Source organism: Ammodytes marinus (assembly GCF_949987685.1).
Source record: "Ammodytes marinus genome assembly, chromosome: 18".
NCBI lineage: Eukaryota > Metazoa > Chordata > Actinopteri > Uranoscopiformes > Ammodytidae > Ammodytes > Ammodytes marinus.
In genome coordinates, this window is record NC_137222.1 from 19,817,431 (window position 1) to 19,840,392 (window position 22,962).

The following is a 22,962-nucleotide window of genomic DNA, read 5'->3' on the forward strand; positions in this document are numbered from 1 at the left end:
GAAAAAAAGTTTGCATAAAATCTCCTTAAAGTAATTTAAACTCTACAAATTCTACTTATATCAATTTATAATCACAATATGGCAAATGATTTAATATCACTCACAATAAGCTAAATGATGTTGCAAGAAATGTCCCTCTATTATGCATTTGATTAAAAACACTCAATTTAATCTAGTCTAATTTTTTTATTCTAATGTACTTCAATAATCATTGATTTAGACAAGAGTTTTTCAAAACATTGTCAATAAATGATACAACTGAATGAATGCCCAGCCAAGGTCCACTCATAGGTGAAACCAGTGCAGACGGACTACGTGATCCTATTGGTCCTGTTCTTACCTGGCAGGCTGGTATTGAGCAGCTCCATGTATTCCTCCATTGAGGTCAGGGCCTTGTACCCAGCACAGTTGATGGTTACTTTTGGGTGAAGGCCCCGGTCATGTGCCTGTCAGAGAGAAGGAAAAACAGAGAGGTTTTAACCTTGGCGCCTAAATCCCCCAATGGGACAGCTGTTTGGCTGAGAAAGAAGTGCACTCACTGTTTTGCTCTCGTAGAGGCTGATGGTGTAGGTGTTTGGCACTGATACAAAGCGATTCCTCCACTTCCGATTCTCCTCCAGATGCTGAAACAGACTCCCTGAAAAGATGGACCGGCCTGCCAAAGGGTCCTAAAAATTCACAGAAAAAATAACACTAAAGCATGATTTCATATTTTGTGTATCAAATAGCACAAGACGTGCGTACACTTTGAGTTAATGAGATATTTCATAAAAAATGTAGTTTCTTCACTCGTCTCAGTCAGAGCTCCCTTAACTCAGAGAGACTTGAAGCTTCAAAGTTAGAATAGAGTTTATAAGCAGGGGTGGAGATTTTTGTTTAGTGTTTACACAAGGAAACACACTACCCACTTTGTTTTCAGATTTCCTGTCTTAGATCAAATAATACTGCAACTTAGAATGCTAACAGAGGAAGGAAAGAAGGAAGGAGACAGACGGGAGTAGCTGAGCTGAAACATAAAGGGCTGCTTGTGTTTAAAAAAACAGATTGGCTGCTGTTTATCTGCTGTAAAATGTTAAATATCTATGGATTCTGTCTGCTAGCTTATGTCAGAGAGAAGTAGTTTTTTAGTTATCTTTAAACCAGCAAATAAACACTGAAAAATTTGAAGATTAGAAACAAAGAGCCCTCAAATGTATTGTGCGTACGTATGAGTTTGTAAAGTGCTGGTTTGCATATGTATAATTAAATATTTTTTAGAAGCACAAACACACAGCTGTCCTTCACACGGTGAGAAGAGTTGATGAACTCTCTAATGAAATTCCAAACAGCATCTCTGTTCATGTGTGAAATGTGCTCCACTTCCCCTTCAGTGAGTCATCTTGTGAACAAAAGTAGGACTTTCAGTACATTCGCTAACCATAAATATGAGACCAATACAAAAAGTCCAGACTGGAAAAGCAAAGTTTGTTAGGTACATGGACCCCGACAGTAAGCCCATTCATGCAGCATGCGTAACATACAGCCCTGTTTGCCTAACAAAGCCTACATTGATGAAAGTTTGTTTTACATTTAGCTACAAACAACGGTGTACATTTGTTCATTTTAGACATTTTGAGAATTGAAGTTGTGTCTTAACTTGGGTCTTATTCTTGGAATTTTGGCCATCATTCCTATCAATGATTTTAGTATTGTAACCACCAAGATCAGTGTTTACATCTGGAAACATGGACACATTGCTTAAAATAGTCAGATGGGCCAAGAAGTACGAGCAGTCGGGACAATGACACAGGTTAGCCCCATGTTGGAAAACAAAGACGTACAGTAAAAAAAAAATCCAACTGTTCATTATAAACATCTGTCAGTTTAAAAACCCACTTCCTGGTTCAACTTTGACCCTGTGTCCTTGTTGTAGTTGTGCAAACATAGGTTTCCGGTGCAATAAGGGTTTATTAGCAGCATATTGGCTGTGATCACTATCAGTTTAACCTCCCAAATAAAGAGGTGTGAAGAGATAATCTGGATAAACTGTTGGTTTGTTTAAAACCTGTTTGAGTGTCTTACTGTTTGTGTTCATTGCCCTGTTGGAGCAATGTTGCTGTTTTCCTGGATGTCAGCTATCCCTATAATATTATCCAAACCTAAAATAATTAGTTGTGATAAACTGGAAATATTGAAGCCATTAAGTACATGGCAACAAATGTTATGTGTTACATGTTCTAGAAATGACAAATATTAAAATCCAGTTTGTATGGTTTGTGTGTGTGTCTTGTATTGTCCAGCCATTGATGCGTTTTCTCTTTTCCAGATGACACCATGCACTTGCCTTTCTGTGGAGCAGCTGTGTCTGCGGTCCCCCTCCTCCTTCTATCTCAAAGCGGACGCTGTTGAAGAGAGCAACTGCGTACTGCTGCTCGTACACATCACTGAACTCCTTCATCACATGTGAGGTCCGAGCTGCAGGAGGACACAAATACAGACACACACTAGGTCAGGAAACACCCATACTACACCCAGGGAAGCCATTACATTTTAATAACACTTTTATTTGAAATGAAGTAGATGATAAAAAGTAGTTTTATTGTTGATACATCACATTTGTAATGTTTGTAATAATAAACACACAGTCCTGCTGTGAACACTACACTAATGAAGAAAGCTTGAATTAAATTATACAAGTTGAATTAGCACTTGTATCAACTCTATTTTGGGCTTTTAAAAACTTGTCAGCATTCAAATTTGAATGTCTTTGTTAAAATTTAACAACGTGTAGATGGAGAGCTGCAATGCTCCTGTAAAGACATACTGTCTCATTTAAGGTTTTACCGTGTACGAGGCCACAACCTTCACCTCTGCTATCCACTCTTCATGAAAAGTGCCATGTAATAAAATTTAAAGTAGGTATTTTAGAAAGACAACAGAGTGACTCGTGTCCACCAACTTTACAAAGAGATGCCTGACGTATTATCAGCACAGTTCACTTCATATCATGGCTGTCTTGACAGCTCCGTCATTGGTCAAATGTTCAGGATTGAAACCTTTTGCATATTTCAAATACAACTGCAGTTGAAAAATGTAACTACTGCTGGCAAATGAGTACATTTTGATGACCTACTCCTGGCCCGGGTATTCTATCATCTAAGACCTAAATATACAGGTCCTTCTCAAAAATTAGCATATTGTGATAAAGTTGATTTATTTTCCATAATGTAATGATAATAATTGAACTTTCATATATTTTAGATTCATTGCACACCAACTGAAATATTTCAGGTCTTTTGTTGTTTTAATACTGATGATTTTGGCATACAGCTCATGAAAACCCCAAATTCATATCTCAAAAAATTAGCATATCATGAAAAGGTACTCTAAACGAGCTCTTAACCTAATCATCTGAATCAACAAATTAACTCTAAACACCTGCAAAAGATTCCTGAGGCTTTTAAAAACTCCCAGCCTGGTTCATTACTCAAAACCGTAATCATGGGTAAGACTGCCGACCTGACTGCTGTCCAGAAGGCCATCATTGACACCCTCAAGCAAGAGGGTAAGACACAGAAAGAAATTTCTGAGCGAATAGGCTGTTCCCAGAGTGCTGTATCAAGGCACCTCAGTGGGAAGTCTGTGGGAAGGAAAAAGTGTGGCAGAAAACGCTGCACAACCAGAAGAGGTGACCGGACCCTGAGGAGGATTGTGGAGAAGGGCCGATTCCAGACCTTGGGGGACCTGCGGAAGCAGTGGACTGAGTCTGGAGTAGAAACATCCAGAGCCACCGTGCACAGGCGTGTGCAGGAAATGGGCTACAGGTGCCGCATTCCCCAGGTCAAGCCACTTTTGAACCAGAAACAGCGGCAGACGCGCCTGACCTGGGCTACAGAGAAGCAGCACTGGACTGTTGCTCAGTGGCCCAAAGTACTTTTTTCGGATGAAAGCAAATGTTGCATGTCATTCGGAAATCAAGGTGCCAGAGTCTGGAGGAAGACTGGGGAGAAGGAAATGCCAAAATGCCTGAAGTCCAGTGTCAAGTACCCACAGTCAGTGATGGTCTGGCGTGCCATGTCAGCTGCTGGTGTTGGTCCACTGTGTTTTATCAAAGGCAGGGTCAATGCAGCTAGCTATCAGGAGATTTCGGAGCACTTCATGCTTCCATCTGCTGAAAAGCTTTATGGAGATGAAGATTTAATTTTTCAACAAGACCTGGCACCTGCTCACAGTGCCAAAACCACTGGTAAATGGTTTACTGACCATGGTATTACTGTGCTCAATTGGCCTGCCAACTCTCCTGACCTGAACTCCATAGAGAATCTGTGGGATATTGTGTAGAGGAAGTTGAGAGACACCAGACCCAACACTGTGGATGAGCTTAAGGCCGCTATCGAAGCATCCTGGGCCTCCATAACACCTCAGCAGTGCCACAGGCTGATTGCCTCCATGCCACACCGCATTGAAGCAGTCATTTCTGCGAAAGTATTCCCGACCAAGTATTGAGTGCATAACTGAACATAATTATTTGAAGGTTGACTTTTTTGTATTAAAAACACTTTTCTTTTATTGGTCGGATGAAATATGCAAATTTTGAGATAGGGATTTTTGTTTTTTCTTTACTTTTTTGCCAAAATCATCAATATTAAAACAATAAAAGGCTTGAACTACTTCAGTTGTGTGTAATGAATCTAAAATATATGAAAGTCTAATGTTTATCAGTACATTACAGAAAATATTGAACTTCATCACAATATGCTAATTCTTTGAGAAGGACCTGTATAATCCAACCCAAGACTCAATGTTTTTATGGGTCTATCATTCATTCAAATAGTAATATTCAAGATGTGTTACTTTTTATTTCTGGCCAAACATCAACGTTTTGTGAGGTTGGTCAGACAAAAGTAGTAGTTTGATATTGTCACCATTTTAAGTATCTTTCAGTCATTTTTAAACATAATGAAAATATTGTTAGTTGCAGCCTTAGTTTGGAGTCTCCCTACAGGTATTGATCATTCTAAATCAGTATTTTCTGGTATTGCACATACAGTCCCCTCCAAAAGTATTGGAACATTTAGGCCAATTCCTTTATTTTTGCTGTAGACCGGAAACATTTGGGTTTGACACCAAAATATGAGACAATATGATCTATTGTCTCATATTCTGGTGTCAAACCCAAATGTTTCCGGTTTAACATTTCAGCTTTCATTTCCAGGTATTTACATCTGGATCTGATACACAACTGAGAAGATAGCATTATTTGTAAAGGAACACCACATGTTTAGGTGAGCAAAAGTATTGGAACAGATAAAATAAATTAAAGTAAATAAGACTTAATATTTTGTTGCAAATCCTTCGCTTGCAATAACTGCTTCAAGCCTGTGACCCATTGACATCACAAAACTTTTGCATTCTTCTTTTGTGATGCTTTTCCAGGCTTTCACTGCAGCCTCTTTCAGTTGTTGTTTGTTTACTCTCTTCAGTCTCCTCTTTAGCAGGTAAAATGCATTCTCTATAGGGTTTAACTCTAGAGATAGACTTGGCCAGTCTAAAACCTTCCACTTGTTGCCCCCGATTAACTACGTTGTGTTTTGGGTCATTATCTTGCTGCATGATGGAGGATCTTCCAATCAGTTTGGTTGCATCTTTCTTTACATTGGCAAACAAAATGTTTCTGTAAACTTCTGAGTTCATTTTGTTGTTGCCATCATGTGTTACATCATCCATGAAGATTAATGAGCCCATCCGAGAAGAAGCCATGCAAGCCCAAGCCATGACATTGCCTCCACCGTGTTTCACAGATGAGCTTGTATGTTTGGGATCATGAGCAGATTCTTTCTTTCTCCAAACTTTAGCCTTTCCATCACTTTGGTAAAGGTTAATCTTGACAACAACACAGTAACACATGATGGCAACAGCTAAATTAACTCAGAAGTCTACAGAAACATTGTGTCTGCCAATTTAAAGAAAGATGCAACCAAACTGATTGGAAGATCCTTCATCATGCAGCAAGATAATGACCCAAAAAAACTATAAAAACAACAAACGAGTTCATCAGGGGCAAGAAATGGAAGGTTTTAGACTGGCTAAGTCAATCTCCAGACCTAAACCCTATAGAGCAGGGGTGTCAAACTCTGGCCCGCGGGCCAAATCTGGCCCGTTTAAATATTTAATCTGGCCCGCGAACCAATTCGGCAATTCCATTAAATTTGGCCCGCGAAAAAAATAAAAAATAAAAAAAAATTGATGATTTTTTTTTTTTTTTCTCATGTGGAGCCTGTGCCATATCCGCACTTCGCACACGCTCCCAACCGTTAGGACACTCGCACAGCTTACCACTAGGAATGTCTGCTGAAAGTTCCACAGCTCAGAATTTTAAGCCATGAATTGATGAACTTGCATTGAAGAAAATATGTTTTTTCTAATGGCTGTAAATAGGCCAATCTATGTGGCAAAATAGAATGCTAATATGATGATTGATTGTGTCAACTGTCTAAGGATGAATGCTAACATTATCTGGTTTCTAACTTTTGCCTCAAGTTACAATTTAGCTAACTTGCTAACGTTAGATAGCCGCTGATAGCCCACCCCTTTCATTTCCAATGGTGGCTTTGCATTTCATTACCAATGTAAAGTGTCATAAACATTTAACACTGCTGCGTCATGATTCCTATAAAAAATAAAATAAAAAAACGTGACATGTTTTGAATGTGCAGAAAGTTTTGAAAAATCCAAGAGAAAACATATTGTGGCTCAATCCAGGATGCCTGAGAGCCTTACTGCATTATAGTCCTTTAGAATTGTTTCACCAGGAACCTGAATGTTGTCTTTTCCTTTACAAAAATAAAGACATTTCCTCAATAAATTTACGCAGAAAAGGCACAGAAAACAGAAACAGAAAAATCTACTAGAACACAGGAAATTAAGTGTTTGACGCACAAACATTTCTGGGGGAGCACCCCCATACGCCCCACCTATAATTTGTCCCCCAAAATATGTAAACAAAATCTAGCCTATGCCCCGTATGTAGGCAGGTTATATACCTAGATATGTTGTTTGATTTTTGGATTAAAAAGAAGGCAGCGACATGTCTGGCCCTTCGTGTGATTATCATGTCGTAATTCGGCCCTTTGTGAAAATGAGTTTGACACCCCTGCTATAGAGCATGCATTTTACCTGTTAAAGAGTAATGGTGTGAATGGTAACGTGGGAATGGGAACAGGTCTCCCTTGCAAAAGAGTCTTCGCTCTCAATGGGATTTACCTGTATAAATAAAGGTAAAAAAAAGAGGAGACTGAAGAGAGTAACCCCCCGAAACAAACAGCAACTGAATGAGGCTGCGGTGAAAGCCTGGAAAAGCATCACAAAAGAAGAATGAAAAAGTTTTGTGATGTCAATGGATCATAGGCTTGATGGAGTTATTGCAAGTGAAGGATTTGCAATAAAATATTAAGTCTTATTCACTTCAATTTATTTTAAGTCTATCTTTTCCAATATTTTTGCTCACCTAAAAATGTGTGTATCAGATCCAGATGTAAATACCTGGAAATTAAATCTGAAATGTTGATGTATTGTCTCATATTCATATTTTGGTGTCAAACTCAAATGTTTCCAGTCTGCAGCAAAAATAAAGGAATTGGCCTAACTGTTCCAATACTTTTGGAGGGGACTGTATATCCTCTCTGCAACTTGTAATGTATAGTCCCAAGAACCTTCTGGACGGGACATGAGCTTTTCCCACGTTCCAGTGCTGGCAAAATATTCAGTTTAAGAACTGATCAGCGTGTTTGGCTCAGTCAGCAGCAGGCAGTGTTGACCATGATCTGTTTATGGAAGGAACAACACAGGAAGGAGGCAGCCGGCCTGCAGTGGGAGAGCAGGAAGGAAAGAGCTGACAGGACAGAATAAGCAGGGAGGGAATGTGGAGGAGACATGGGGACAGGGACACATCAACTTATTAAAAACACTGTCATACCAGGGGGAGATAGGTAGACAGGTTAGAGGAAATACAAAGGAAGACCGTGAGACAGCTGAAACAAAGACTCGCAACCAAAATGTGTCAGAAGCATTGATAGTTCCTTATTAATATCCAAATGTTTGTCGATTTGACTTGACTATTTCATTTGAAGTTCTTGTACATTTATTTGTGTGCATTAACTAAATTTGTTTAATGACACACATGAGCAGTTCTAAAAGTTAGTTACCAAAAGAAAGTATTGTTTTAGTATCTCTTACTCAGGTGTCGTCTTTGGACCAGTATCAAAAATCCCTACTGTTTAGAGTTATCTTATCATTCACATAAGTGTCATAAGCTTCTAATAAGAAAAGTTATTGCATAGCTCTTGCTAAATCTCAGAAAGTTTTAGTTTTCTATAACTCACCACCAAGGCACCAACTAGGGGTGGGCGATATGACTTTAAATTTATGTTGAAGTATTTTTCATGTTTTGGACAGTGATGGGATTATATCACAGCATTACTTTTTTGTCTAGCCTAGATTTTGGGAGGAGTAGCCTGGCCAATCTTTTATGTAAATACTTTTAATATGCTTATAATATAATAAGTAAATGGTATGTATCCTTTTCCAACAGAGACATGGGATAATTTAATCCGTTCTTAACACCAAAGATCTTGAAATTAACAGTATGCTAGACAACCAACTTCAGTTGCTACCTTGGAGAGGTCCCTCTTGTACATGAGATTTTGTTTTTATGTCAATGGGACATCATAATAAAATAAAGGTAATACAAATCAATAGTTAGCTTGATTGAGTGACACCTGTGTAGTTCTGGGGCATGCCACATGTTAACTTTGCACGTGCACACATGCACATGTGTCATAGGTGAACTCTGGTATTAATAAAAATAACACTACACCCCTGTTTGTGTGGGTGTTTAATGTTAGTACATCGTGTGTTGTGGCAAGCTCCATGTGCGCGTTAAAACCGAAACATGTGGCAGTTACTGACGTCAAGCTATATTGCAAAATCCATATCAGGGCATAACGTGACACTGGTTTACCACCCATCCCTACCTCAATATTAAGATTTCTTAACATATATTTGCAGTAAACTACCTAAAACTTTAGTATTTAACTTAAATCATCATTTTCGATTTCTCATATTTCACACTATTTTATATGTGTGCTTTCTGCACGGTGAGATAATAATGTGACTCGTATATTAATACATGTTAAAGCACAGTTGTTGTTTAATGTTATATCAGAGAATGGTCAAGGGTAATTTTGTTTGGTTTAATCTGAGAGGAGATTGATACATCTGTCTACTGAGCCCCTCAAGTCCCAAAATATATTGTTTTATGTTATTATTTATTATATATCCCTACTGGATCTTGTATAAGCCATATTAAAAGATTGTGCTCACAAGATATAGCATAGTTTATGCACACAAGATTAAAAACATATTTTAGGGCTTGGCAAAGTTCAGCAGTCTGATTTCTGGCTTTAAGTAATTTTTCACTTTTTTTAAATTGAAAATATCTATCTGTAATCCGCGTACATTTCCCAAAGAAACATGCCTGACTAATAGGGCTTCCATTCAACATGTGCAGAGAGTTGGTACTTTCCACTGGTTATCTCGCTTGTGCCAAAGTCAGCAGCCTGGATAACTATACGGACAGACCGACGGGCACTTGGAAATTGGAATTTGGGAACAAAGACCACATCATTAATCACACACTCAGTCTTCTTCCAGTTTCAACCTGCAAAGACATGCCAAACAGTTCTGTTAGATCCCGCCCTGCACCCCATCACTTGTGTGCTATTTCCTATTGCTCTTGGTCGAACAAGAACCATAGAGAAAACTGACATTTTCATCAGTTCCCCCTACTCACAAATACCTGAAATCAGTGCTATAAACCTAATCCCAGAGGCATGCCATTTTCATCCACCTTTGTTTCATCCTCATACTTTCAATTCCATGTCCTGAATAGACTTATAACTATTTATAGATCCATCGTAGGATAATGTATAGATTTTTTAGAATACTTGCATTCAGTGATTCCAGAACCGCTGCAGTATCATGTTATATTTGCTTGACCAGGTGTAAAGAGGATAGTTCTTAAAGCAGGAATTTTAATTTTCAACTAACTTCAAATTAAGAAGGCGAGGCAAGGATGCTTATACATTTTAGAAATCTATACAAAAGCGACATATTGCAAGAATCTAATGGCAATCCAGGTAATCCAGGTAATAGTTGCTGAGATATTTCACAAAAACAAAATGTTGAGGCAATTCATCCGACATTTGCTGAGAGATTTCAGTCCGTATCAAAATTACACAAATCGAGTCGACCAATGGGAGTTGCAATCCCTAGAGCCAGGTCCTAAATAACCACAACCTCAATGCCAGTATCTATTAATATAATATGGGGGGACTTTGGTGCTTTTATAAAACACTTCCAATGTTTTTTTTTATGCAAGTTAGTTAACTTACACAGCCTTAAATACATGATATGATCTATTTATATATTTTCGGAAGCTTATCTGTGGCCGGGTCATGGCGGCAACAAAAAAAGTAGCCCAGACGTCGCTCTCCAAAGAGACTCCAAGCCATCCTAATTAGATGCCCAAACCACCTTAACTTCTTTAGATGTGCCTCTACTCTGAGCTCCATCAGGAAGTAAGGGGTCCTTACCCTGTCTCTAGGCTGAATGAGCCCAGCCACCCCCACTCATTTTCGCTGCTTGCATCCAATATCTCAGTACCTAAAGTTTATGATTATAGCTGAGGGTTGGAACATAGATCGACTGCTAAATCAAAAGCTTTGATATCAGCCTCAGCTCCCTCTTCACCAACATTCTGGTACAACGCACCCATTGCTGCTGCTGACACCGCAACAGTCCTCCTGTTGATCCCACTTTCCCCAAGACACTTGAACTCTCTTACTGGGGGCAGCAACTCACGCCCAACCCAAAGGGAGCAATCCACCATTTTCAGGCAGAGGACCATTGCTTCTAGACCATTTCACGTTTGACTGCAAAATACCCCCCCCCCCCCCCCTCCCATACTCTGCGAGCTGAAGGTCACGGTCTGATGAAGCCAACAGAACCATATCATCTGCAAAAGGAAGCAGGGAAGCAATCCTGAGTTCTCCAGTCCAGAGCCTGTCCTCCTCCTTAAGCTGTCTGCATCATTCTCAGTCTTTACTGTCTCTCCCAATGCTGCCACCCATCACTCCCTCTATTATCTTGAGATAGACATGCACATCATTTAAACATGCATACAAATGCTCAAGCACCTGTGTGCCATCGCACACTGGTTCCTTATATTGCAATTGTACCTATCACAGCAGCACTTTTCTTTTCTTACCAAATCCTGCTTTTAATGGTTTTACTGTTGAATGCGGCCACTCTCTTTAATTTAATTTGTCTGTTTTTATGCGCAACATACCGTGATCTATGGAGAACAATATCTCGCTTCCATGTATGCCGGGTGTGTATTATGGTAGTGACAATAAAACTGATTCTTCTGATTGTATTTCCTTGAGAAACAACTGCAAGATCTTTGTCATGGTTGAACTTACTTTCATTAACCTGTAGACACACAAGCACAGGAGTTCACCTCCCATAAGCTTTGAAACAACAGTGTGCTGTGTTCACACAGCTATAATTTGCATTTCTACTGTAGTGTTTGCGTGTCTGGGTGCCTTTTGCATCTATGTTGTGTGCATGGGCTAACAAGGGAGGAGACCACTTAGTGAGAATGTGTTTTGGTAGCAAGAATGAAGACATCACCTTGTTGGGAAGTGCACACTTCAAACAAGACTCCCAATGTAGAAATGCTTACTAGTAGTCACTCACTAATACAAACACACACTCACACATGCACGTTACACACCCTCGTCAAAGACTTCTGTACAAATGAGAGCTTTTTCAAAGCGCTACACTTATTTTCACATGTGATTCAAACTACTTTAAAAGATATGCTATTTGTAACACGTGGTCATGCTTCATACAGGCAAAGACAATGGCAAATAGTCACAGAAAAAAAGGTAGAGATGACAGAGAGAGGGGGTGTGAGAGCCTCACAGCAGTTCCAGCTATTAATCTTGTGACATGTTTCTACCTGCTTCCCTTCTGCAGCTTTACTCTTTATATTCTTCTCTTCTCACACACAGGAAATATTGCACTATTTAAGCTTATCCAACTGAAAACTTGAAATGATGGCATTAATATGGTTTTTCAAAAGATTGTGTTTTAATTTCTTTAATCCTAGATTGACCAAAAGGAAAACACTTACTTGATTTTTAAAAGCACAGTGAGACAACAATGACAATGTTATAAGCAGTGTCATTGTAGTAAATGGCTTCAAAAATATGACCTTTCAGTTTCAAATCATTTTCAATTATTCATTTTCATTCAATAAATGTGAAAAGTTGTGAAAAATGTATATCACAAATTATTTCTATAGCCTAAGATGCCATCTTCAAATAGCTTGTTTTGTCAGACCAACAGTCCACAACTCAAATATGACAGATTGTATTAATGTTATTCTTCCTATTTGAACCTATTTCTGAGGGCATATTTTTGTCTGGTTGCAAAAAGAACCAGCAACACTAAACAAACTGAGTGTCTGGACCACAAGAGCATAATCTTTGGTTTCTAGAAGTGGTTTCATCATGTGAGCAAGCCTGCCAGTATGTATGCACACAAACACCATTACAACCATAAAGGCCATCCTAACTAAGACTGAAATGACTTTGAAACAAGTGTTTCTGCAAAGTACATGTCCGGAGGCTCTACCAATTCAAAATTTGATTTATTTATTTGAATTCATTTGACAAGCAAGACTTTCTATTTCTATTTAGACAGTCTTCTACATTTAAATGAAGGCATGACAGATTTATGGGAGTGTTTGAGCCTCTGCACTGTTCCTCCACTTTCCTTCTGTTCCCATGCCTTGTAGAAAATAATAACACAGACCTACGCAGTTCACAGTGGAAGGCTGGAGCAATCTGAGACTTAAATAGCAGTCAGTCCCAAACTTATACAAGCCCCTTTGGCAAACCTACTTATTATCTCTGAGAAGTAGGCCTGCGGCAGACAAGAGATTGGGGAGAACTGTTCAACCAGAACAGAGCAACAATGCACTGATATGAATCACAAGCTTTGTCCTAGAATGAAAGACACAATCAAAGAATCAAAAGCTGCTTACCACAGATACCAGCACCACAGTTACTAAATGAGTTTTCACATGAGTTTACATATTATTCTGTTCAATTTGACACATTTAAAACAAGGTGCCTTATAAGGGCTGGTATTTTGGAAAATTTCATTTCAGAAATGTACGTTTTTGAAGAGCTGCAGACATACTGAATGCAACGATGGCAGCTCTCTTACTGGATTTGACGACACCACATGGGTTTATTTAATACATTTCAGTTTCACAGATAAATAAGCAAGACAGAAAACCAAGTCATTAATAGTGTAATAACGATGTAACGATACCCCTATAGAGAAATAGAAAACCGCTATTTTGAACTTTTCTGTGATTTTTTTTACTATAAATAATATCACTTTTAAAGAATTTGAGTCTGTGAGAAACTGTCTACATCCGCCCACTCAGCTGCAGCTCGGGCACTCCTCTCTCTTACCTGTAATCATCTCCCTCTTGCTCTCATCCAGGTGAGAGGAAACCACGTCCCCCATGGTGACAGCACAGCCTCGCAGTTCCTTTATAGTATGCGGGCAAGTTACTGGTTGAAAAAGTTTCGGTGATAAATCCAGCGGTCTCAAAACTCGAGCGGAAAAATGCCTGACTGTCCCCCTGAGAGGCGCACGGCTGTGGCGCTGCTGCTGCGTGTCTTCTATCCCGCTGTCTGGCTCCAAAGTGCAGGGGAGGTAACAGGAGCAGGAGGAGGCGAACACTGGCCTGGTTCACAGCGTGCAGGACACACCCTCTGGGAGTCATCACTGGTCCAACGTGTTCAGTCAGACCAGCCAAGGGTGTGGCCAGAACCAGGAGCCTAATACAGTAAGAACATATCCAATATTTGCTGTGTGAGTGTTATTTCTGTGTGCTGCCCTTTTAATTGGCGCCAAACTTATAACCTAGGAATATAAAAACAACCTCAATTTGTTGGCCTACATAAAGATCATCCTTATTTTGAAATAGTCTTAGCCTTTATATGGATTCATTTAAGTTCCACTCTTTGAGCCCAACAAAAGATGAATACTTTCAGAGGTTTGGTGCTGTGAGAAAAGCCGTGTTCCATGATGCACAGGGTTTGTTTGTTTTTCCTGCAGAAAGATACATGCTGCCCCCTTGTGGACTCTTTGTTACATGGACGTTTAATAAGCCTATTGAACGGGGCAGAAAACCTCCCTTCATCCCATCACACCTTACCTGCAATACAAATCCAATTAGATATGATAGTGTATTATGTGAAATGACTCAACTTTTAATTGACCAACATGTGCAATATTCTCACTGATTAATGCAAAATCCAGTGTGAAAACCATTTGCATATTCACTTATGATTTGTAATAACTGTATTGCCAATCAGAAGGTCAGGAGTTTATTTGGATCTTCATTCCTTGCTGAACCGTAAATGAAAAAAATGCCAATATTAATTTAAACTTCTAAAATAAGGGTCTTCTTTATACACTTTGATATTGTTTAAACATAAATTATTTAGTTTTTTCTTTAAATATGCACTATTGTTTAAATGTAGGCTATAGGCTACTATAACAATAATATGACAAAGGAAATAGAGGAAATATAAGATGATACAGCTGACATAGAATGTCCCCCACCCCACCCCCCTCTGGTTTTAATGCTAATTAACACTATAGGCCACATTAAGACAAGAGTTAAATGGCATGTTTCTGGAAAGTAGGATTTAGGCTAGATATTGTTTAATGTTAGAATTATACATGGACCGATTGAAGAAGAATATAAAGCCGCAGTTAGAACGTGTTGAAGCTAATTATATGCATTTGTAGCCAATGTCCAACACCACCACTACAGTGGATGATGCGGAAGGATACGCAGTGACGTTTCCAACTGGAGACTCCTCCGCTGAGATCCGAGGTGAACATACGGAGAGGAGGAATAGAGAGAGGAAGAAGCAGAGGACGAACACTCGGTCCAACACTCAGCAGCATCATGGCACCTATCGGATTAAAGGCGGTGGTCGGCGAAAGTAAGATTATTTCTTTATTATTTTCCTCTACATTTCGTGGGATGCGGCGATGTGCGCTCAAATGTGGTTGTGTTGCTTGGGTATGTGTGTTTTGCAAGATGCGGATGTCAGCCATCTGGATGATGATGATGAAGGTGGTGCTGTTGGTGTTCCATTCAATCCTATTGTAAAGCACAGCCGTGTAGTGAGGGAGCTGTGGATAACCTGCAGAGGCTGGGTAGTGTCTCGCCCTGCGGTGCTGATGCGCAATTGTATTTCAAGCGACGGAGACTTGAAAAATGGCTTTAACAAGCGCTGATTAGCCCAATGATGGAACATGAAGAAAGGAAGGAGGCAAATGTAGCCCATACGCCCTTCAGCATCAATCAGCGTTTATTACTGAAACATTTTGACCTCTCCTGGAAATGCATCATAAACGGTTTTGCTTGAATATTGTTGTAGGCTATAGGCTACGATGGTGCGGACGCTCGCCCCTCACGCCGTGGCTATAGCTAATTAAAGCCCGTAATCTAATGTAATGCCATTGGTTAATAAGTGGCTGGAGATTAACACTCTCGATCCGTGGGATTCCCTGATTTCAGCAGAGCCTCACCCCTCTGATGGAGCAGAAATCGGTTGCGTTAAACACCCTTTCTGAATCAAGCTGCTTTCAGCTCCGCTACACATTAATGGAGGATAGTAGGCTAGCCTATCCAAGACGACAAAGTTGCCTTTTAAAGGCCGCTATACGTAAAGAATTCCGCATTATATGTCTAAGCTGCCGTCTAGCATCAGTCAGCGAATGCCCTTTCATCATCATGTCCTTTACAGGCGCTGCGCCACCGATCAAACCCAGCCTATTGCATCACTAGGACTCGACTGCTCACTATCTGATTTAGTCATTACGCTCGTGTATTGCGGCGGATGCTCCCATCAGCGTCGGTGTGTGGTGCTGATGAAGGCCTGAATATGAAGGCGCGACTCGATCCCCATCAGTAGGGTCAGCTGGGTGCAAGCGTTGCTGGTTGTGATAATGTCAAATAGGGCCGCGTAGTAAAGACGCACGCACCACTTAATCGGAGGCCAGGTATCTTCATTCATCACTAGCGTTCATCGTCAATTTATTCGTCAGTTGCACCTTCTCATCATATTTTGTAACGTGCCCTGCCCATGGTGCAGGATTTGCTTCATCCACTCCAGAAATCCATGCAATGGCTCTGAGTCTGTAGTGATATGACACTCTGGCGATGAGACTGCTAAATCGCCATATTTCTTAAATCGGATCTGAAGTATCATTAAAAGTCCCCCCCCCCCCCCCCCATCACATACATGACCCCCTCCTTACTCAAGTGGAGCATTTTTCTGCTATGACTTGAGATGCCTCAGGGTGAACAGGTTTATGCTTTGGCTGGGAATCAGGCCTCCCACATAGAGCACGAGTTGACCCACAGATTCCATTGGTCTCTTTTAGGCCAATAGTTAAATATAATATTATATTATGATATACTATTGTGATTCGTTGGTATATAAAAAATACTATTTAGCAAGAAAACATGATATAATAACTCACCATCTATTAAAAAAGAACGTCACAATTTTTAGTATAAGTCTATTACAGTAATAACATGTATGTTTAATGCGCAAATATCTTCGTTTGTTGTTTGAGAACAATCTTCTCGTCTCTCAACCAAAAACATTATCTATTTATTTAGTTAGTTAATGAGTTTGCCTGCAATCCTTTATCATGACAATGGAATTGTGTTAATCAATATCATTAATGATGATAATAGGAAAACCACGGCTGATATTTGCTAGCCCTGCTGTGGAGTTCTTGCAGATTTTTTTCAGATCATTAGAATTTGTACATCCTCCATCACTGGTAGTTGTGTTAATGACATTTCTGATGTCAAGATATTTCTGTAATATGGCAGCATCTTTTGATTTAATGTGACTGAAATGTGATAGAAATGATGTCACCTGCTCACCTAGAACAATACAGTTTCACATGCCAAATATTTTTTATTTGCATGTCCTGCATTATTGAATTACTTCACTCTTAGCTGGCAGTTACAGAACCCAGTCTGTAAAAATAAAGGCACCACAACAATGTAAACACTGGTGCATGTTTCCCAGTAGGTAAAGGCTGGGACGCAGAGGGCAACACCTGCGCTCTGATTGCCTGAGGTGAAGCTGAGATGGGATTGGTGGATGGGTGTGTGTGTGTGTGTGTGTGTGTGTGTGTGTGTGTGTGTGGGGGGGGGGGGGGTGTTACACCATCATGGGCCCTCTCTCTCTCTCTCTCTGCAGCAGTGGATGTAGCAGCCAGGAGGAAGGAGGGGGATGGGCAGCTAGAGAAGGGCTTCACCCTCCCCTCTCAGGACGATATATGAGCATCAGTCTCACAGAAAAGCACAAGGAAAATAAGGCCCAATGAGGAGCATCTCGGCAGTAAATCTTCTTCTTCTTTGTAGTTTGTATCCCAGTTATTAAAGAGAAACAATATTATATTTTTTATATTTGGCAGACAAACTCTTTGCAGTGCAATGCGTGTAAGCCGTTTGTACAGGATCTAATTTTATTGCAAAGATGCTCCTTTTTTTCTGCTTCTTGTATTTCTCCTAGTGTGTCGACCATGACAAGGATTCATTTGCCTATGTTTGGTTCAGGTGGCTTAACAGATACTAGCTTGTATAACAGAATTTGTAATTTCCTTGGATATATATGTTCACTGCACTTATTCGTTTCTGGAATCTAAGTGAGAAAGTCCTACTTTTGTCTCTGTCTGCTTATTCCTGTTCAGGGTCATGAAGTTCATTCTGCACATACAGAGCTGTTAAATCAATACTCAGAATCCAGAACATACAATGTAAATCACCATCATGATTGAACATAAGAGTAGTAAATTGGGTGGAAGAGGAAATTAAGGTAGAGAACTAACATCCTGACTCGCCACGTTAACACGGTCACCATCTTAAACCCAGTGGCCAGCAGGAAGGTTGTCAGTTGCTGTTTATGAACTTAGATCCCATTTGTGTGTCTTAACCTTGTAGCATTTTGATCGTTTCAGCTGGTCAGAGAGCCAGAATCAGGGGGGGGGGGCGGGGGGGTTAAGTCTGTGAATGCAGAGGTAGGGCTAAACTGTGTGTCCCAGGTCCATATTATTTACCCAATGCTGCTGTGGAATAATTACCATGTACTAGTCATCATAGGGGAGTAGGTTGACAGTAAGGATACAATAAACCTGTACTGTTCAGTGTTGGAACAAAGGTAGGCTTGTGCTAAAAGATGACAGGCAGTTCTGCGGTTTTTCGTTGCAAAGAATCATTTGAAAACCTTAACGTGGTGGTTTCACATTTTGGGAAAGGACTTTTTGCTGAGAATGAGATGAAGAAAATGAATGATTGCGCTGTCTGGACTATAGACTAGAAGGAGGGGGAAACAGCTAGCCTGGCTCCATCCAAAGTTCGATTTCTGTGCAAACCAATTTTTTTTATTATTGTGTCATTAGAAGGAAGGAGAAAGATGAAACAGAAGGACACATACATGCACTTAGTAGCACATAAAACACTCACGCATTCTCACCGACACACGCACACGCGCACATACACACCCTCCCACTGACCTTGGAAGCATCACTGAACCAGAGCATCAAATCTGGTTTCAGTGTCTGACGCAGTGCCTTGAGCCCCTTATTGTCTCAGTAAAACACGCACGCATGCACACATGCACACATTTACACATACACACTGCAAGCACACACACTTCCAAAAAATCAACCAAATGTCACATCGCCGTGTTCACAGAGCATGGCGGGCCTGGCTGAAATAGAGCTTTCTAATGGATGGTTACATCGGCTCGTAATTGTAATGAATTCTCTTTCACTGAGCGAGAGTGCTGTGTCAGAGCTGGCTGACATCCTCCTCCTCCTCCCTCTCTTTCCAAGCAGCACGTGACTGTTCTCTCCATCCTCCTGCTGCATACATACACAAACATCACAGAAATATCTACTTATAGTAGAGCGGTGTGAAAGCCAAGCCTTGTCCTCCAGCGTCAAAAGCAAATGGAAGAGAGGAAGGTTAAGTAGAAAGGATATCATGACATGGTGTTAATGAGTAAATTTGTTGTATAAATTTAAGATGATTCAACGTAGAAAATTATTGCAGAGCACTAAGAGCCTCAGACACAGTTGCAGTTGTTGTAGCCTGTGGCATCATAGTGGATCACTTGGTTTCATACAGTCTATTATATCATGTCTGTCATCCTCCGCGCCCTTGGTTTCTGTCAGTTGCGCAGCTTCATTTAAATCCTTCTCTGTCTTGTTTTTCAGCACTCTGGAAAACACTTCCAGAAAAATTCGAGCCATACCAAGCTGATGGTTTCTTGGAGCAAATTTCTCAATTTAATACAAGGATTGATCATCCATCTTGACCTTATCATTACTCCTGTTAGATTGATGGGACACAAACTCTGGTTTCCCACATGAAAGTTGGATACTCTGAAAACCACACCCAGAAATTCTCCCTCGTCACATAACAAACAACACACCACTGCCTACATTGGCACTGGATGTAACTGTCTGCTGAATATTGACATCATAGTGCCACAGCATTCAGAGCATCTTAATCTTCTGAAATGTGTCATATTTCTTAAATGGATTATTAGGGGTATAATTAAAGAGGGATTGATGAAATTGTTAAGGGATTGTATTTGATGGCTCATAATGTGTGAGTGGAGACTAGAGTATCAGGAGAATGATTCGGAGCTAGCTGTTGGCCTCCACCCACATCTTCTTTTCCTGCAATATTAGATCAGAAGTGGAAGAATGAGGGAGAAATGAGTAAAGGGGTTGTACTTAATGATCCTGAGCATTGGTGCCCATATGCTATGCTTAATGTACATATTGAGCTCCATTGTGCTTTGATGGGAGAAGTAAGCTGGCTATGCGTTCCATCTAGTCCCATAGTGCAGAATAAGAGAATCCCTTTTTTATATTTAAAAGAAAATATTTTGGATAATGACAGATACGGAAATATCTCGCTCTCAGAAATCGGATATAATAGGTCTGCACTCGAAGAATCAAATGTGTTGAACTCAACTGAAGAAGAGGTAAGGGATATCATAGCAACAGAAATAATTGTAACTGGGCGTCCAGTAGTTTTAAAAACACCGGGCTCTGCAAAATAGTCAACGATTTCTGGTTCTCATTGTCCTAACTAATTGCACAAAAAACTGAGTTATTTTGTCCAGATTTAAAAAAAGGTAATCCTTAGAGAAGTACAATACAACTAAATTAAGATATACTGTATGTAAGAATGCAGAATCATCAACAAATGAACTGCTGTAAATCTTGTTTTCTGACTGAACACATGGTGACTATGATCCACACATCATCCACTGTAGTGGTAGTAGAGGCCAAGTTGTCTGTAGAACCCTTTCACTTCCAGATGGTGCAGAGGTAAAACACACCCTGAAGACTGCACCACAGCCTGCAGCATTCTTGCATGGAAACAAATCCTAATCTTGTTGAAGCATTCGCACATTGTGTTAATCGAAAAGGCACACCTGTTTTTCTGAATTTCCTCAATAGCCCCTTGCTGTCAGTTGAATGTGTCGCAGGTGCATTAGAAGCTATTCGGCAAAAGCATCTAGTTTGTTGTGCATGTTCTTGTGGACGATTTGAGCCTTTACACACAAAATGTGTGTGTCTCATCAGGTGTCTTCAGAGGTTAAAACTGTGTTTCTATTTTGATTTGTGTTATGCCACCATTGATTGTTGCTTCCACGCCACTGGCTGGCAATGCCCATCGCCTTATCGTTCCTACTGGCTGTTGTCATATGTGCTCATGTGGCCTCTTGCATATGTGGTTTTTGCATCTACTTAGATTGATGTTTAGGCTTTTGAGGTACGTTTATGTAAACTGCATGAAAACAAGACAAAACACTGCAAACACGGCCGTCAGATATTACTTATGATCTCTCTGCTTCTGTATTTCCACTCCCTTCACCCATCGGTGCAGGTCATGGGAAAGCAGTCCTCCTGTTTAGGCTGTGTGACTCCTCTCCTCCACTGGAAGGATGTTGGAGGCCAGAGAGACTCAAAACCCATGATCCTCTTCTGCTCTTCTTCCAACCAACTTGTGTTAGTCATGGTGTTGTATAACTGCAGGCCTGTCTGACCAGGCTGCAGACTTCTATTGGGCCATGACAGGTCTGGGTTTCATTGGTACTCTCATGCAGTCTGTTATGTATAATTAATATTTCTGAATCCATTTAAAGAGATCCTATTATACTACTTTTCTGGTCTTAATTTCTTGATAACAACTGCTATAGAGCAACCTGACACGAATCACATCACAAAAAACTATGTAGATTTTCAGGAAGCTCTTTCTCTTATTTTGGTGATCCAGCAGGCCCTGTAAACACTTTGCTTATGCCATCTCCGCCCCCTCCCCCTCCTTCCTGCAAACCCAACTCCGTTGTGATTGGTTACCTTGCGAAGGGAAGTCGTGATTCTAAATGTCTGCAAAGAATCAGCCTGGGCGGGACGCAAACGCGGGTCTACTGCTTCGTAAACGATCTCTCTACCGGCTGAGCTAAACAAGCACTGGTCTAGTGTTGTCACCCCCTGTTATATATAGCAACCTGGGAGCTTGCCTGACCATATATGGCAAAAATATCTGGTGACACACACATACCGGAAATTTGAACAAGTTCGGCTCGACTGGCTGCCATAGTTTTTAGTGCTCTGCACAGCCACCCCAGACGGTCAGCAGGGAATACGTCGAAATGCATGTACGTAATTACTTGATACTCTAGTATGGTTAAACATGACTATAAATCATTATAACAACGTTTATAGGTCATAAAAGTCGAAAAGTATCATAGGTCCTCTTTAATGTTGGATCAATGCTGAACAGGCATTGACCTCGAGAAACCGCAGTATCTTGTTTGTGTGATGTCATATTCTATGCCAGATGTCAACTCTCACTGGTGAAATAAGTCTCACAATGAGTTGATCTTACTACAACCAGTTTATGAATTCATCACCATTTAAACAATGGATGCAACTAAAAGTACATTTTAAAAACACTTTGAACTCCAGCTTGTCCCACTATAGAAAAATCACCCTGATCATGCATTATCATCATTTTATTGATGGATTATGATTTTGCTGTTCTTTATTTCAGTTTGCCATTTTAAGATGAGACCGTACACGCAAAACCTAAAGTGTATTTTTTGACATAACAATTGGCATAACAACATTGAAAAGGTCTCTGAACTATGTTAAAGGCCTTGGTGGTTTGTGGTGTGCTGAAATGTCTAGCTGTCTCTTTAAGATCAGCCGTGTCAGATTCTCTCAGGAGTGATGCTGCGGGGAAGCTGAGATCTGGAGAAAAAATGGGTCATGCACTCGTAGGTGAAAGTCCCCGAAGGGGGGAGAACCACGAGGCAAGTTATTTATTCATTAATGTTTTCATTTTATTTTATTTTATTGATTGACAACGAATGGTTGTACCCTCCTTAGTCTGTCTTAGTTTTTCTTCCTCACTCTGCCATGAGGATGTGTATCCTGTTAAACTGGATGTGAGAGCGATTAGGAGGCATTTGAGGATTGTGTGTGTGTGTGTGTTTGTGTGTTTGCGTGCACCACTCTCTGCCTGTGAGGTTGACACAGCTGTTGCGCTGTTATTTCAGGTCCCTTCCTTTCAGTGTGACTGGTGTGTTCCTGTATTGTTGTGCCTCTATCAGAAGGTCAGAAAGGAAAAGTCCACAGTGCTGTCTTCTCCTGACCGGGTTTCATTCGGAGGCTTCAGTTACTAGAGTAGGCAGCCTCCACCTTGAT

General features: G+C 40.3%; 2 protein-coding genes across 4 annotated transcripts in view; one reads left to right on the top strand and one right to left on the bottom strand.

The window, feature by feature from the left end:
* The window catches only part of niban2a (niban apoptosis regulator 2a), a 36,100-nt gene extending 22,280 nt beyond the window's left edge, over window positions 1–13,820 (bottom strand). Inside the window, exons 1-4 of the mRNA XM_080047186.1 lie at window positions 13,590–13,820; window positions 2,324–2,454; window positions 540–668; window positions 341–446 (exon numbers count right to left, since the gene is read on the bottom strand). Coding sequence (XP_079903312.1) covers window positions 341–446; window positions 540–668; window positions 2,324–2,454; window positions 13,590–13,644 — 421 coding nt within the window. The 5' untranslated portion in view covers window positions 13,645–13,820. The remainder of the gene's footprint in view (window positions 1–340; window positions 447–539; window positions 669–2,323; window positions 2,455–13,589) is intronic.
* A 1,240-nt stretch (window positions 13,821–15,060) lies between these two features.
* Window positions 15,061–22,962, top strand: part of stxbp1a (syntaxin binding protein 1a) — a gene marked incomplete at its 3' end in the record, with an annotated part of 34,111 nt that continues 26,209 nt past the window's right edge. For all 3 annotated transcript variants that reach the window (XM_080047135.1, XM_080047134.1, XM_080047136.1), the window contains exon 1: window positions 15,061–15,140. In XM_080047135.1, the coding sequence (XP_079903261.1) occupies window positions 15,104–15,140 (37 nt within the window). In that variant the 5' untranslated portion in view covers window positions 15,061–15,103. The remainder of the gene's footprint in view (window positions 15,141–22,962) is intronic.